The sequence below is a fragment of the Falco cherrug genome, chromosome 11 (assembly GCF_023634085.1).
Source record: "Falco cherrug isolate bFalChe1 chromosome 11, bFalChe1.pri, whole genome shotgun sequence".
NCBI classification, from domain to species: Eukaryota; Metazoa; Chordata; class Aves; order Falconiformes; family Falconidae; genus Falco; species Falco cherrug.
Genome location: NC_073707.1, coordinates 18,455,304 through 18,467,319, shown reverse-complemented (window position 1 = coordinate 18,467,319; position 12,016 = coordinate 18,455,304). Strand labels below are relative to the sequence as shown.

The 12,016-nt window shown below is 53.4% G+C and overlaps 1 protein-coding gene across 1 annotated transcript; it reads right to left on the bottom strand.

The window, feature by feature from the left end:
- Positions 1–6,197: 6,197 nt before the first annotated feature.
- On the bottom strand, positions 6,198–11,094 carry ZIC1 (Zic family member 1). Its single transcript, XM_005443654.2, has 3 exons — positions 9,442–11,094; positions 8,068–8,231; positions 6,198–7,543 (listed from the first exon to the last, which is right to left on the bottom strand). Exons 1-3 carry the CDS (start codon positions 11,000–11,002, stop codon positions 7,346–7,348), a joined length of 1,923 nt encoding a protein of 640 aa, XP_005443711.2. The 5' UTR covers positions 11,003–11,094; the 3' UTR covers positions 6,198–7,345.
- Between the last annotated feature and the right edge of the window lie 922 nt (positions 11,095–12,016).

The window sequence follows — 12,016 nt, the reverse complement described above, 5'->3', positions numbered from 1 at the left end:
GCACACACCGATGGGCGCGCTTATCCGTAGCGCCGGGCACGGAGAGAGGCGGCGATGGAGAGGGTGGGCTGTGGCGGGTTGGGGAGAAGGAGAGAGGCTGCGGAGAGGAAATTGCGGCCGGGCGATTTCCAGGCAGCCTCGCTCCACCCGGGAGGGCCCTTCTGCGAACTTCTGCTGGGCCGGCTGCGCCGAGCAAGGCACCCAGGTGTGCCCGGGAGCCCCAGGCGGGCCCCGAGGGCTCCTGCCTCCGTCCTGCCCGCTGCCCGCCGGGCTCTGGAGGGAAAGAAAAACCCACCTCATTAGCAAGATTGAGAAGCACATTTCTGATAACACGGGATGTAATTTTGCCACCGTACAAAAGGCTTTAAAATCACTTTGTGCCGCCGAACAATGAGTGCTGGGAATTATTAGTTTGTTTAAAAAAAACCCTGCAGCCTACAAACGGAATAAATGCCAAGATCCTGCGTTTGTTCCTCGGATCTATCATGCGATGCCGATAAATCAGCAATAAAATATGATGGGCCACACAGTATAATGAGATTTTACTAAGAGGAGCGAGGCAGAAAGGAATCTATTACGAGAACCTTTCTCCCTTCCCCCGAGACCATACTTTTCTGGCGACTGCGCCCGTTGCGTTTTGCCACATAAGCCCCTCGAAAAGCTGCTCGGCCGGCGGGCACCGGAGCCGGGAACTGCTGCGCGGAGGGGGCTGGTGATGTGCTAAAGTTAAATTGAGGAGGTGGCGGTGCCCAACATGCCCGTGCAGGGCAGGACAGGGCAGGGGGAAAGTGCCCTGCCGGGCGCAGCGATGCGCGCAGGGGGCGGCGCGGCGGCAGCAGCCCCGGGCGGGCCGGGCCGGGGTGCGGCGGGCGCGGGGGCGGGCGGGCAGCACGTGCGGCGGCAGCGTTCCCCTGCGCGGGCGCGGAGGCGGGCGCGGGTACCTTCAGCGGGCGGCGGGGAGGCGGTGAGAGTCATAAATATTCAACAGCACGTGGAGCCGGGCCGCGGGCGCGCATGCGCCTCCGGGGCTGCCGCCGGGGCGCGCGGCGGGCGCGCACGCTCACGCACACACTCACACACACTCACACATACGCACACACACACACACACATACATACACACACCCCCACCCACCGCCTCCGCGCACCGCCGCGACTTCTAGGAACCGTCCCCAGCCGGGCCGCCCCGCACCTACCCGCCGCCCCCCGGCCTCCCCCCGAAAGAGGCGATATCAAACACAAAACACATGTCCCCGGGTGGGGGGCGGGGGGCGGCTTGCTGGTGCGGGGCTTTTTTTCCCCTTTTATTTTGCCTTCAGCCCTTGGCCGTGCCCTTCACAGGATTTGGGGAGCGGGAGAGATCCGAAAGGATGGCAGAGCCCTGACCCGCGCAGACAGGCAACTTCCAGAGTCACGCTAAGCCCAGCCTTGCCCACGCCTGGCGGCGGGCACGGGTGGCCGTGGGCTGGGGCGCTGCCCGTGTGCCCTGCCCCACTGCAGGCACCCCCAGGCAGCCCACCCCGCCCGCGGGTCCGTGGTGTAAACACATGCACAATCACCGATGCACACACGGAGCATTTTTTAATAGCAGTTTCATACAGAGGTAGTATGATCGTATATATCTAAAAGGTAATTAATTTGATTTATTATACTTGAAAAATCCTGTCTGCAGTAGGGGCGTCATCTGGAAACTTCATGCTATTTTATACTATCGTTCTAAAGCCGAAATAAATGTTACGAATTGATGACAGCTTCCAGCTGCATGATAAAAATAGCCCCTCCGCTTCACAAGATCGTGTTTCTCGTTATCGAAGATGAACCGAATCTGACCCATAGAGTTCAGCAGCGAAAAAAAATTAATTTGATACCAAATAAAAACCTTGGCCATTTTGAATAAACAATGCACCCTAAAACGCAGCCTCTTCGCGAGGAAACGGAACCACCTTGGTACCTTCAGCAAGTTGAAGAAATCTGTCCCGCGCCTGGTCCGAAACAGGAGCCCCGGTTACCGGCCTGGCCGGGTGAATTTGGAAAATACACCCGGGTTGTTATAGGCGCCATCCATTGTGCACAGGCGCTTGCACGAAATAATAGAGGTTACGTGAGCCTTCAAAAATACACCTCCATGCAAACACACGAATATGTGCCTTTCTAGAAACACTGCTCTTTCTATACGTGCAGACATAGATAAAGAGGTGTGTACGTATATTTATATACACGTATGTGTTTGTAATGAAACCAGTAACGCAAACGGTGACTCCGGTGAGTGTGTGTACATCTGTGGCGGTGACGGTGCGTCCTGCGGATTATACCCACAAAACAGAGGGTGTCTTTCCCCGCCACCGGGTCCCCCACACCCCCGCGGTGGCGGCCCGCGGCCAGGCGCGGAGGGCGGGTGGGACGGAGCTGCTCCTCGGGCCGGGCTGCGCCGGGCCCCGGCCGGGCCTCCCAGCGCTCCCCGGCCTCTCCCCGGCAGCATACCCCGCCTCGGGAGGGAACCGCCACATTTAGGGGAAAACCCGCTGATTTCCCGCAGGAACGCCGCGGGGACCGATCCTTGCTTTCGAGGTGCAGAGCGCGCACGTGTGCGCGGGGCGGCGGGCGCTTCCACCGCGGGCACACGGGTGCGCCGCGAGCGCGGACGGGGTGCACACACGTGCACCCACACACAGGTACATTTAATAACGGGGACACACGGGGTGTCTAGCCACCGATGCAGCCTCCGTCGCGGGGACACCGCTGACAAATCCCTTCCCCGCCGTGCTCCAGCGGGAGAGCGCGCACCGGCCCTTTCAGCAGCGGGTCACTCGCAATACCCTGCCCTGCGCCGGCAGCCTTTCCCGGGGGGGCTCCTTCCCCGGCCCGCCCGCTGCAGGTGGGCTGTGCGGCGGGGCTCCGGCTCCGTGCCGGGGCTCCCGCCGACCCGGGCGCTCTGCGGGGCTCCCTGCGCGCCCGCCGGCACTGGCCCGCCGCCGGGCTCGCCTCTCGCTCCGTTCAGAAGTTGCTCCGAAAGGAACAAGCGCTCTGGACGTGGGAAAACTCACAAAGTCGGAGCCGTTTACCAGCGGGGCCAGAAAAGCAGTAAATAAAAGCCCCTATGTTGCGTGCATCGGTGCAGGGACTGCTGCTTCCTTACGGCTAAAACAAGGGCGGTGAGCAGTCGAGGCCAGCGCGGAGCGTGTGTCCCCATTTCAAACCGTGTCTGCTTTAAAGAAGCTAACTTTGTCTTCATAGGACGCGCCTTTTAAAAAATTCAAGCGATCATTCACAAGCCATTAAAGTGACCTGAAAGGCGAGTCCTTCGAGGGGGGAATGGAAGCGCCCGATTATTGTTTTGCATTTAACTTTCTGCGCGCAAACAGCACAAGCACTGCCAGGGGCCGCTGCGTGCGCCCCGCGGGCACCTCACCCGAGAAGGGACAGCACGGGCAGCCCCACGCACCCTCCCGCCAGCCTCCTGCACCCTCCCGCGGGGCTGCCGTGTTGCTGCGGGGCTCGCCAAAGCTCCCCCTGGGCGGCGGGAGGCTCCGCGGGCGCTGGAGCCTGCGGCTGGCAGACGGCGGGCCCCAGCGCTGGGGATGCCACGAAAGAGGCACCGCGGAGCCTGCCGTGGGCTCGACGCGACCCCGCGCAGGAAGCCCCCGCCTTCTTCGAAACCTAATAACCCACGCAGGAAAAATACCCCGACAGCATCTCAAGAGCCAGGCGTGAAAAAGAAAATCATGGCCCCCGTCGAGGCTGGAGAGCCGGGGTTTGCGTTTCTGCCCGCAAGCCTTCGCGAGTGAAGCCGCAAAGGGCGCCTTGCGAGGGGGAAAGTTGGATTTAGGGACTGAAACAGCGCGGAAACAGCCGAGAGACGCCTCACAACTCTCTGCCTCCAAAAATACCCCTCCTTCTGCCTGCAAAAAACACCCGTCGCTCTGCCGGGGGTTTCAAAGCACTGCTCCCCTATCCAGAGCCAAGCGAACAGCACAAGCATGGTGTGGACTTGAATTCACCATTAGCAACTCCAGCCCCAGTGATCGTCGCTAATTCAGAACATATACGGGATGGCGATCAACCAGGATTGCACCGTTCGCCCCCGCCCAGCTTAAAAACCAACAGCAGCAGCAGCACCACCACCACTAAAATCCTTCTTTCTGCTGTAGGACGCTCAAACAAACCTCAGACCAAAAGTTTAAAAGAATACTCATTAAGCAAGTGCTCCAATACACACAAGTAACAGATCTGTGTTAAGCGACCACTAGGGACTTTACACAAGTTCAAAGAAACTTGCAATACGCGTCTTCAAAATCTATCACCCCCACCACGTTTCTCTGGATTTATTTTACAGTGGGATGGCTCAGACTATCTCTACGGGGTTTTTGTTTTGGGGTGTTTTTTTCAGCCACGCTGACGCTGTTTGTTTTACAACCGCTGCCCGGTCAAGTCGGCAGCATAGTTAACCTGAAAGATCCGCAGAGAGTAACATTTTCGGCGCACGAAACATTTTTTCCCCCGGCTCTATCGCCCGGTGGGTTATATTTCCTCAAGTACCAACACTTTCTGCCTGGGTCCCACCGGGCTCCAACTTTTTCTATCTCGCCAAACCCTGCAAGGTGGCGCTCTTTTCTTTGGAAACTGATATTAGCCTTATAATAATAACATTTTGTAGAAAGTAAAGTTAAAGCAAAGCCTTCCCACGGGTGCTGCAGGGAGCAGGCGGCGGTGCCGAGCTGGCAGGAGAGGGGTTTCATCTGAGCAAGGCAAACTTTTCTTTTTTTTTTTTTTTTTTTTGGGGGGGGGGGGAATGGGGGGTGGTTTGGGGTCGTGAAAAACCTCCGAGGGAGATCCCCAAACGTTACGGACAAAGAAAAAATAGTTGCGGGTTTTTGCTGTGAGACAGGCGGGCTGTGCTCTGGGTGGGTTACAGCCGGAGCTGCGGAGCGCCCGCATGGATATGAGCAGAGAGCGGCTTCTCCGGCACCCCCTCCCCCCCCCCGAGCGGTTAATATGGCTATTGACTCGCTGTACACATAATATTTCTTTAAAGAAGCTGTTAAAGTGTCATCTTGGTCTACTGGAAGGTCAGTTTGTGCAATTCACTCTATGACATATCACAAGCCCTAGCAGCTTTAGCCAACCTCATGATTTGTGTTGTCTGTTGATATGTTGTCTGCTTAATGGGGCGATCATGCAAGCTACAACCAGGAACAAAGCCCAACAGTTCCAACAACCGTAGCTAAGTTAGTGGAAGCAGTACAGCTTGCAAATCTATCAAACTAAACTGCAAGGAAGACAATCTGATTTAGAGAAAAGGCGTTCTGCTACAGTCATTAAGCACAAGTAATTTAGATTTTTTATATTGTCTTCTCATTTACAAATTTACTGTATCAACGCCAGCCAATGGAACGAATTTCTTAAGTAAATGAGAAATAAATAAAAGAGATAGAAAGATAATCAAATTACATAAAATAATTCTTATCCCCTAGATTTATTTTTTAGAAAGCTATTAACACTGGCAAAATTATAGTAATAATAATAACATAACATAAGAAGTAATTGATTTAAATTAACATCACGTTTTAAGGAATATCAACAAAAAAAAAGGAAGAAAAAAAAAGAAAAAGAAAAAACCCAAAAACAAACCAAAAAAACACACCCAACAACAACAACGGCCTTCGTGAAACAGTGCTGTACTTCTTGGAGTAAAAGGCCCAAGGAAAGTCATGAATCCACGGTCTGAGAATTAGTTATGGTCATAAATGCCTTAAATTAAAATAGCAACCAAAATCTCCTCTGTTTTAAATCTTCTAATATATGTTATCCGAATTAATTTAATTTAGGGACCCAGTCTATGCAGATTCATGGGCAGTGTTGGAGTGCAGCACTTCTCGTGAAACAATTCCCCACATTAATATTTATGTAGCATATGCAATCTATTTCTGTTATTTTTATGGTTGTTATTCTATGTCTGCAAAGGTCATTTAAATTATACTGCGGCCGAAAATTTGTTTCATAAATTTTGATATAAATACTAATTACACACTATAGTAATGCCAGCAGGGATCCTTTCATTTATCACATTTATATCACCTTCGCTGCTTTAGTGATGACATAATGGAAAGCAGTGAAAAACTGGGACAGTTTTATTCTAATATCCTAAAGCTAGTTGGAGTTGCAGCAGGTTGACTTAGTGAATAAGAATTCCTACCACAATTCGTGGGATTTAAGAATCTTTAATAAGGTACGAAATGTTACCAAACAGTTCTGTAAACTAAATTTTACATACCAATTCTTCTAGCCATAAATATTGAATATCTTGTAACATGTATAACCGGACCTTTACATGCGGATAAATATGGAAATTAGGATTTATATACATTATGTTCTTGTATTTGCCAAAAGCAACGGACAGATATAGTTTATATCTTTTTTTTTTTTTAATATCACTTTACATAAACAAATGTAACAGTTTGACACGCAGATCCAGGCTTTCACTATACGAATTTCTTGACAGGACGTGTAACAACATTTTACTGCACTACTTAGACTGGACTTTGGGACAAAATGTTGCACTTTATACAAAAAAGCACATTAATACCAATAATATTCTGTTAGATCGACGTTTAGACTGTAATAATACAAAGTAATTCACATTTTGGTACACATTTACTAGAACATTCTTGCCATTCAGTACAAATAGTTGAATTTCTACCTCTTCCCTCTGCCCCCCCCACCTCCGCCCCCCCCCCCGCCGTCGCTCCCGCCCGCCCGCCCCTCCCCCCACATATATGCAAAGACCACAAATCCACATATCCCCTTATTCAACTTGCGATATAACTATTTACAAAATCAAACAGTACATTTTTTTGTTGTTTTGTTTTTGAAGCTAATAATTCTGTATTTACAAGAGGGGATGGGGGGGAAGGCCGCTGCCCGAGCAGACATGCAGTTGGAGATCTCTAATCAGTGGTTTCCAGTAAAGCCCTATACAGTTGGCATTTGCCCTGGTAACCTTGTCTTCTTATGCATTCTACTAACCCCTTCGCCTACCAAGCCTTGGAACAGAGCAGAGCAGAACAGTCAAAAAAAAAAAAGGAAAAAGAAAAAAAAAAAGAAAGAAAAAGAAAAAAGATAAATAAAAGAGAGGAAAAAAAGAAAGAAAGGAAAAAAATTAAAATGAAGTCTTCATTTTACTCAGTCCTGGGTCTACTGGCAGCATATTTTTTTTGTTTGCTCATTTAAATTCTGACTTCAACGTGTTCATTATTTTTGGAGTCTTTAAATAGGGTATTTGTTTGCTCGCTTGGGGTATTTTTGTTTTGTTTCGTTTTGTGTGTTTTTTGTTGTTTTGTTTTAGCGTTTTAGACGTACCATTCGTTAAAATTTGATGTAAGCGTGCTGTGGCTGGACGTGTGGTGGACTGCGGAGGAGGAAGGGGATAAGGAGCTGGCGGTCTGGTTTTCTGTGGATGGAGACACGATGGTTGGAGGGGTGGAGGACTCGTAGCCTGAGCTGGCGGCAGGAGAAGGCTGGGACCCCTGCGAGGATGATTCATGGACCTGCAAGAGAAAACCCGGGCAGAAATAGAGCGCGGCGGAGGACGGAGGCCCTGGCGGCGGGCGCCTGCGGCTGGGGACGCGCCAGACAACGGGACCCAGCTCCGAGCCGCGGGCTCGGGCATCCCCGCGGGGCTCCCCGCCGGCCCCGGCCGCTCCCCCTGCCCCGGCCCGGCCCGGCGGGGAAGGCCGGGCAGCGCCCACCGGCTGCCTCTTCGCACTGTCCCCCCTCCCCTCCCCGGGTAAAACGCACCGACAAAAGGCCCTGCCCGAGGGGCCGTGGCCGAGCGCGGCCGGGCGGGGGGCGGCGCGGCCCGCCGGGCCCGGGGCGGACTCCGGGGCCGGGGCCGGGCCGCAGCAGCGCGGAGCCGCGCAGCCGGCCGGCCCCGGGCCGCGCTCCGCCCGCAGGCACCACCGCGCCGCCGCCCCCCGGCCCGGGCGCTGCCGCCCACCGTCCCCGCAGCCCTTTCCCCCGGCCAGGCCCGAGGCGACGTCCGAGCCCCGCACAGCGGGCGCCCTCCATTTACCTTCATGTGCTTTCTGAGGGAGCTGGGGTGCGTGTAGGACTTGTCACACATTTTGCAGAGATAGGGCTTGTCGGAAGTGTGCACATGCATGTGCTTTTTGCGGTCGCTGCTGTTTGCAAAGCGCCTGTCACAGCCCTCGAACTCACACTTAAATGGTTTTTCACCTATTGCAGAGGGAAGGGGGGGGGGGAAACGGATCTGATTAAGCAGGGCCGGCCGGATCGCTCATTGTCCCCATCGCACCGCCGGACGGGAGCCCAGGGCTCCATTTCAAACACTTGCAACTTTCTAACTTCAACGAGGCTCAAATCCCAAAGCCTTGCTCCTCTTCTCTGTTCTTTCCACACCTCCGACCCCAACTCAGTGCCCATTTCGGACGAGGGGGGAGCTAAATAACTTTTTTTTTTTTCTTTTCCCCCTTTGGAAGGGCTAGTTTCATTTGCAACCCCAGCCCTGGGCACCTCTCCCTCCTCGCAACGCTCCGAGCGAGAGAGCAGGCGTGGTGGTATTTACACACGATCCTCAGTGTCTAGTTTCCGTTTTTATAGCTCATTCTCGTGATATTTTACGCTCCCACCCACCCTGCCCCCTCCCCCGTATTTTCTTGCAATATTGAAAATTATCCGGCCGGGGAATACAATGCCAGGGCAGCCCCACAAACCCTCTTGCAAAAGCGCTCGGGAAAGCGGCGCTGCCTTTCGGCGCCCGGGGGTAGGAGCGGGGGGGAGAGCTCGCCCAGCCAGGGGCGGCTGCCTTCCCACCTCCCGCGATGGGGAAAAGTTCTCAGGGATCCCGGCGCCTGCCCTCCGCACAACAATAACACACTAACGCGCCGGGCTCGGTTTATTTAAAATCGCTCCTCAGAATTAAATATTTACCAAGCCCTGAATTGCAGAGGGGAGACGGATGAGCTGCCAGCAATATTTAGCACAATTTCTCATCGTGCCACAGTCAAAACTGCCGAACAACAATTAATTAAAACCTATAAATTTAAACAGGACAGGTTGCTGCGATCCTCTCCCCCCACCACCACCCCCGGCCCCCCGCCCTAACAAGCCCGGCAGCAAACCCTGCCTTTCTCCCCCTCTGCCTCGGCAGGGATAATTTTCTTTTTGTTGCTGCTGCTGGCGTGGCTGTGACCGAGCTCGTTTTGCCGCGGAGCTCCGAGACGGCCTCTCCCGGAAAAATCAGTGGCCCTGGACCATACACACACACACCCCCCGCGCCGCCCGCCCCCCCCCCCCCCCCCCGGCCAGCCCGACCCTCAGCCAAGCAGCGCCCCGGCCCCCCCGGCCCGTCCCTGCGCCCCGCTCCGGCCCCGGCGCTCGGCGCTTCCACTCGCAGAGAGAAAAGCTACAGAGAAGGTTACCGTACCTGTATGAGTTCTTTTGTGTATTTTGAGATTCTCTGATCTGGCAAACACTTTGCCACAGCCTGGGAAAGGGCAGGGGAAAGGTTTTTCACCTGTGTGGACTCTGATGTGATTTACAAGTTTATATTTGGCCTTGAAAGGTTTCCCTTCTCTTGGACACTCTTCCCAGAAACATATGTGATTGGACTGCTCGGGTCCTCCAACGTGCTCCACCGTGACATGAGTCACCAGCTCGTGCATCGTGCTGAAAGTTTTGTTGCAGGACTTTTTGGGGTTTGACAATTGCTCGGGCTCAATCCACTTACAGATGAGTTCCTGTTTAATGGGCTGCCGCATGTAACGAAAGAAGGCCCCTGCCCCGTGGTGTGCTGCCATGTTCATGTTCATGTGGCCGTAGCCGTGTAGCTGGGTCGAGGCGTAGTGCTCGGAGCGGGGGCTGGTGACCTGGCCGTACTGGTCGGGTCTGCCGTACATGTCTCCGGAGAAGCCCAGGCGCATCTGCCCGTTCACCACGTTTGGCGAAGCGTGGCTGGTGGCTTGTTCGTGTAGCCCCGGGAAAAGTATATGTCCCGCGGCATCGGTGTGTCCGTGGGGTCCGGCGAAGCTGCCGGCGGCTGAGGCGAAGAGGCTGTGCTGGGCGCTGGCGGCCGCCGCCTCCCCGAAGCCGCGGTTGCGGAACAGAAAGTCCCGGGTGGAGTTGAAGGCGGCGCTGGAGTAGGAGCTGACATGGGTCGGGTGGTGGTGGTGCCCCAGGGCCGCCGCCGCGTAGCCGGGCGCCTGCGAGGTGAAGGCGGTCTGGCCGGCCGAGGCTAGCTCGTGGGTGCTGGGGTTGATTTTGAAGGCGCCCATGCCGTCGGCGAAGGGGTTGATCCCCAGCCCCACTTCTCTGTCCGTGACATCGGCCGTGGAGTGGTGGCGAGAGGATCCGAAGGTAGTGACTCCTATGGCGGGATACTGCGGTCCAGCATCCAGAAGCATCTTCCCAGCGTCGATGCAGCAACCAAAAAAAAAAGCACGCGCGCACACACACAACGCGGAGAGAAGCAGCAGCAGCAGCGGCGGCGGCGGCGAAAACACCCTCTTTGGAAAGTCAGCGACGATCACCACGAAAGCAACCACATCAAAAACACCCCCTTCGGCATCAGCGCAGGGGGAAGAAAAAAAAAAAGGGGGAAGACGAAAAAAAAAAAGAGGCTGGTGCTGAAGGGGGGAAGAGATCTTCGCAGTTGCAAATAATAATAAAAATGTGCCCCAAAAATATTCACTGTCTCTCTGCTTTGACTTTTCAGGGAGGTTTAAGTGGGGAAGGGGGGGGGGGTTGGGTGGGCTCAAAAATAAACTGCCTGCAAATAACAATAACGGAGAGAGATCAACACGGGCAGCAAAAAAAAAAACCAAAACAAAAAAGAAACTTCCTTCAGTGATTTTTTTGGCTATAGGAATGTTGCAAAGTGGCCGAGAGATTGTTTCTCTGTCCTCTTCGAGCTTCCCCACACTCTCCCCGATTTTTTTTGGGGGGGGGGCTTTTTTTTTTTTCGCTTTGCAAAAAAAGGCGCAAATCATGCACAATATTGTCTTTTGCGGTTTATCTTCCTGGGGAGAAACTTTCACCTCCTCAGCCGGGCGGTGAACGCGAGACTGATAGCGGCAATCATTCCTGCAGATAAATGAATTGAAAAGACGACACCGTCCCCCCCCTTGATGAATGGGAGCCGGGGGCGGAGCGACGTGCGGGCGGACGTGGGCGCTCATTGGCCGCCGGCGGCTCCCCCTTCCCCGCGTAACTCCCCCCGGCCCCGCCAACGAAGGGCGCGCACGGCCGCCTCCCGCCGCTGATTGGCCCCTCCGCCTCATCAATCGCAGGTATTGTGAGCGCCCTGACATCCCTTCTGACAAACAGGGCTGCAGGAGTAGCAACTTTTTTTTTTTTTTTTTAATATATAAAGCCTTTTTTTTTTTTTTTCACGAAAATATTTCCAGCGCATCTTTTTGTGTGTATATGTGCTAAGGAAAAGAAAAAAATCTTTGCCTATTATTAGGGTTATTTTCTCCCCTGCTTTTCCTCTCTCTGTCCCTCTCTCTCCAGCACTCTGGTAATGATGGCAATGATGATTTCTTGGTGATCCAGAATTTTTAAGATCACTGAACAACTTTTTAGGCTTTGAAAAGAGGAGCCCTGTAGGGACTCGCTTCTTTTGAAGTTGTTTTCCGCTTGTTTAAAACTGAAGCTCTCCAAGAGTAGGTGCTCGGTGCATTTGATTTTATTTTTAAACACCAGACGTGGTTTCTCTGGGTAGCTGACTCTATCCCTCCATCAGGTTTCTGAAATAAATCTTGTTTTCTGCACCCATCAAAACGCAGGTGGGTGAGAACTCTTAACTTTCTACTTTTGTTGTTGTTGTTTCGCCTCTTTTTTGTTATTTTCTTTCTCCTTTCTCTCTCCCTCTTCCTTTTTCTCGCTCTCTCTTTATAGGAGTCTCTTTCATTCAGGTAAAACTGTAAATTTCCCAAACCTACATTGTTTCTCCTCCTGCTGCATGAAACTCCCGGACACTTCTTCTCGCTCACTCTCTTGCT